This window comes from Alosa alosa, chromosome 1, assembly GCF_017589495.1.
Source record: "Alosa alosa isolate M-15738 ecotype Scorff River chromosome 1, AALO_Geno_1.1, whole genome shotgun sequence".
In the NCBI taxonomy this organism is placed as follows: domain Eukaryota; kingdom Metazoa; phylum Chordata; class Actinopteri; order Clupeiformes; family Clupeidae; genus Alosa; species Alosa alosa.
In genome coordinates, this window is record NC_063189.1 from 170001 (window position 1) to 175000 (window position 5000).

At 43.2% G+C, this 5000-nt stretch overlaps 1 protein-coding gene across 1 annotated transcript in view; it reads right to left on the reverse strand.

Moving 5' to 3' along the window:
• atg2b (autophagy related 2B) overlaps positions 1-5000 on the reverse strand; it is a 154532-nt gene that overhangs the window by 93407 nt on the left and 56125 nt on the right. Inside the window, 3 exon segments of the mRNA XM_048249342.1 lie at positions 989-1262; positions 2721-2903; positions 3101-3187. Coding sequence (XP_048105299.1) covers positions 989-1262; positions 2721-2903; positions 3101-3187 — 544 coding nt within the window.

A 5000-nucleotide genomic window follows, 5' to 3' on the forward strand; every position in this document is an offset into this window, starting at 1 on the left:
TGGTGTTATTGTAGTGTTATTGTTATTATTAGTGTGTGTTATTATTAGTGTGTGTAGTGTTATTATTATTGTGTGTGTAGTGTGTGTGGTGTAGTGTGTATAGTGTGTGTGTGTAGTGTGTGTCTAGCCAATTATTATTGCTTAGTGTATGTATAAGGTATGTGTGTGTGTGTGTGTGTGTGAGTGTGTAGATGTGTATAGTGTGTGTGGTGTGGTGGTGTTGTAATTATAGTGTGCCGGTGGGTTCTCTGTGGCTGGAGTTCCACTGTGTTCTGTTCGGTGGGGATCCCCAGTGAGTGTGTTATTGTAGTGTGTATGGTGTGTGGTGTATGAATTATTATAGTGTTATGTGTAGTGTGTGTGCGTGTAGTGTTGCGGTGTACGGTGAGTTCTCTGTAGCTGAGTTCCACTGTGTTCTGTTCCGCGTGGGATCCCCCAGTGAAGTGTGTGTGTGTGTATAGTGTGTAGTGTATAGTGTGTATAGTGTGTGTGTAGTGTGTAGTGTGTGTAGTGTGGCTAATCGTTAGTTGTGTGGTGTGAGTTCCACTGGCAGGTGTGTTATTGCCGTGTGATCCCAGTGAAGTGTGTGTGTGTAGTGTGTGTGTAGTGTGTAGTGTGTGTAGTGTGTGTGTATGTGTGTGTATTGTGTAGTGTGTGTAGTGTGTGTAGTGTGTGTGTGTGTAGTGTGTAGTGTGTGTGTAGTGTGTAGTGTGTAGAGTGTGTGTGTAGTGTGTGTGTATAGTGTGTGTGTAGTGTGTGTGTGTGTGTGTATGTGTGTAGTGTAGTGTGTGTATAGTGTGTGTAGTGTGTGTAGTGTGTGTGTGTGTGTATAGTGTGTGTAGTGTGTGTGTGTGTGTGTATAGTGTGTAGTGTGTGTGTGTGTGTGTATAGTGTGTGTGTGTGTGTATGTGTGTGTAGTGTGTGTGTAGAGTGTGTAGTGTGTGTGTAGTGTGTGTGTGTGTGTAGTGTGTAGTGTGTGTGTGTGTACCGGTGAGTTCTCTGTAGCTGAGTTCCACTGTGTTCTGTTCCGCGTGGGATCCCCCAGTGAAGTGGCTCTTGAGTTCCGGTTCCTCAAACTCCAGCAGTAACTGTTCCCTCTGCAGCCGTCTGCGGAACCACGGGCCGCGTTCTGCGTCGCAGCGCAGGTCTGGAATGGGGAACCGCAAACACAACAGCAGCCGCGCAGCACACACACTCACACACACTTCACACTGTGCAGGGGAGCGGCTGTCGTCCAGAAACACCTCAGCAAAGGCCTTGTGCTGCATACGCACACACCTGCATGACGCATGCAATCTGCCTTAATAACACACAACAACCTGACACACACACACGGAGACACACACACACACACGCAGCTACACCTGCCTTGCATGCACGCACACACACGCATGCACAATAACTGGCTAACTGCACCTAACACACAACGCAAAGATGCTGCCACACTCACAAACACTGCCACAAAGACGCGTACCACCTGAGAGAAAGGTGTTAATTATGCCCTTGTGTGTGTGTGTGTGCATTTGTATGTCTGTGTGTCTGTTTAAATATTTGCATCGGTCATCTATGTACTAGTACAGCGGTTAAGCCCCTCAAATCAGTAATTGTGCACTTTTTGAAAGAACATGAAACTTTACCACAGTTAGAATACCATGAGGTTTATTTTCAGATTGGGAGGGAAGTCAAATTTGACCTCTGAGGTCCAGGAGGTCAAATCCAAGATGGGTCAGCCAATGTAATATTCAAAAGTGCCTCACGCTGGGAACCAAAACAGGAAAAAAAAATCTTAAGGTGTCATTTCCCACTAACTTTTTGGTGCCCATTCTGTATCTGATAACTTTGAAACCACCAGAGTTCAAGAAAATGCATTTATGTAAAGGTCAAGGTAAACAAAACATCAAAATATTCATTTTTTTATGTACCCCAATTCATGTCTTTGTTGTCCCTGTATTATTCAGTTATTAGTTGTTATTTCATGAGATGTGTGGCTAATTTCATTTCTTCACAGCACAGAATTATCCACAGGTGACCCCCTAGACCATTTTCACAGACCACCTGCCATACCACCGCTGGTTAAAAAACCCTGCTTTAGAGAGTTGTTGCTACAGGCCACAGCAATGCATAAATGTAGAGAGCACTTAAATCGACATATTCTATAACAGGTAAACATATTGACTATGAACAAACAATATTATTACATAATTACATAATATTATTCATGTTGCAAATTTATTTAACCATAGCCAGAAAGGAGTTTTCCTTGGTAGTTAGCTTTTGAGGTAAACATCATGGACATTGATCAAAATAATTATCCTAGCTAAACTAGAAGATAGTCTGGAACATTTATGTGAGCTGAAGCTAGTTTAATGATTGAACAGAGTATATTGTAGATATGTCAGCTTGGTAATGTGAAATTTGTTATGGCTGAAATAGGTGGTTTCAAAGTTATCAGATACAGAATGGGCACCCAAAAATTAGTGGGAAATGAAACCTTAAGTGTTTTTCTACTGTGTTTGGTTCCAACGTGAGGCACTTTTGAATATTATTGGCGGCCATCTTGGATTTGACCTCTCCCGGGCCTCAGAGGTCAAATTTGACTTCCCTCCCAATCTGAAAATAAACCTCATGGTATAACCTAACTATGGTAGAAGTTTCATGTTTCTTTCAAAAAGTGCACAATTTTCATGGTTACCCGCTGTACTATACATATGAGTTCTTACCAGACTAACTGGCTTATTATAGGATGTATACATATGTGAGGTCATCATCTCCATAGTAACATGTTTCCGTGGCTGCAACAGGGAGTGGAGACGGTCAACGATGCTGATGTCCAGCTCCACACGGCAACCACCGAGCTCCACCTTCAGATCCGCCCTGCCCGGCAACGCACGCACCTGCCCTCCCTAGCACACACAGCAGAGACATCAGTGTGTGTGTGTGTGTGTGTGTGTGTGTGTGTGTGTGTGTGATTAGGAGTGTGTGTGTGTGTGTGTGTGTGTTTGTGTGTGATTAGGGTGTGTGTGTGTGTGTGTGTGGTGTGTGTGTGTGTGTGTGTGTGTGTGTGTGTGTGGTGTGTGTGGTCTGTGTGTGTGTGTTGTACCTGAGGACCTCTTCGTTCAGTCAGCTTGTAGAGCAGGTGCAGGCAGGGAGTACTAGTGTTGCCGCCTGTGGCATCAAACGTCAGCAGCTAGACACACACACACACACACACACACACACACACACACACACACACACACACACACACACACACATCGGTAAAAGAAGCACACGTTGGCTTTCTCCACTCTAATGTATCCACTCCCCCTCTCAAACAGCACTGTAGGCTCGCATATCAGAATTCAAACTTGACAGGTGCCTCGCTACTGTGTGTGTGTGCGTGAGATTAGGAGTGTGTGTGTCTTGCTACAGGCATGAGTGACGAGCATGAGCACACACTGTAGCCACTCCCGCTGTGCTGTAGCCACTCCCCCTCTCACACGGCACAGCGCAGACACAGAGAGGGTCAGTGGGGTTTTGGCAGCACTGAATCATGGCACAGCACAGGTTTACTAAGACACAAGATGTTTGGATGATTATCATGTCTGACCTCAACAATAAAGATTCCCTGTATGCAGTTTACTTGCATAAAATGATTCTGCGGATTTTGCCACAACACGCCAACAAACATGGGTAAGTGGCTATTCAAAACGACGTAAACATGATGTAGCCCAGGCTACTTTGGACTTGAGACTTTGAATAAACAAACAACAATTCCGACTGCACGGTCCCAAATTGAAGCAAATTGAACGGGTCTAAGGGTCCCAATTGAAACGAGCGATAGGCTAAGGTCCCAAACTGAAGCAGGGATAGGCTAAGGTCCGCGGCGATAGGCTAAGGTCTCCAATTCCAGAAGCGAGCGATAGGCTAAGGTCCCCAAACTGAAGCGAGGGATAGGCTAAGGTCGAATTGAAGCGGCGATAGGCTAAGGTCGAATTGAAGCGACGCGATAGGCTAAGGTACCAAATTGAAGCGGCGATAGGCTAAGGTCCCAAACTGAAGCGAGGGATAGGCTAAGGTCGAATTGAAGCGGCGATAGGCTAAGGTACGATAGGCTAAGGTACCAAATTGAAGCGGCGATAGGCTAAGGTCCCGAATTGAACAACGTTTCAGACAGAGAGTGCCAGCAGAGCGACGTCACTTATTCAACCAAAGACTGTTTTTGAGTCACATTGTTGCAAATCTCATATGATGATGCATCTTTCTACAAAATGTTTTGTCTTCTATATCATTAAGTTATTCAATAGGCTAAACATATAGCCTTACATCAAAGCTTTAGGCTTACGTCATTTCGATCAGCTACAGACAACGAGTGCCAGACAGAGCAGGATGTCACCTATAGGCTACCAGAGATTGTTGAGTCACATCGTTGCAAATTTCATACGATGAATCATCATTCCACAAAATGGTTTGTCTTCTCTATCAGAAGATATTCAATAAGCTTAACAATAAACATATAGCCTTAACTCTCTAAAAATGTCACATGCAGCCATGTCTAAATTATGCTTACTGCACATTAATTTTAGGCTAATATATTATAATATTCAGTATTCATTATTGAATGCTTAGCTGGAATGAGGTTTTTCCCCCCCATCATCCTATTTTTAAAGCAGTCATACCTAGTATAGCTCAAACACACAAATATCATCACTTCCTGTCTTTGTAGAATACTAAGCTATTCACATCATCACTTCCTGTCTTTATAGAATACTAAGCTATTCACATCATCACTTCCTGTCTTTATAGAATACTAAGCTATTATTACATCATCACTTCCTGTCTTTGTAGAATACTAAGCTATTCACATAATCACTTCCTGTCTTTATAGAATGTTAACTTATTACATAGAGTGGTGAGAATAAGTTTACACACCCATGCTAAAGTTGACTAAAAAGAGGAATAAAACAATTTTGGAAATTGATCTTAATGCTAAAAAAATGAGGAAATATTCAACCTTTAAG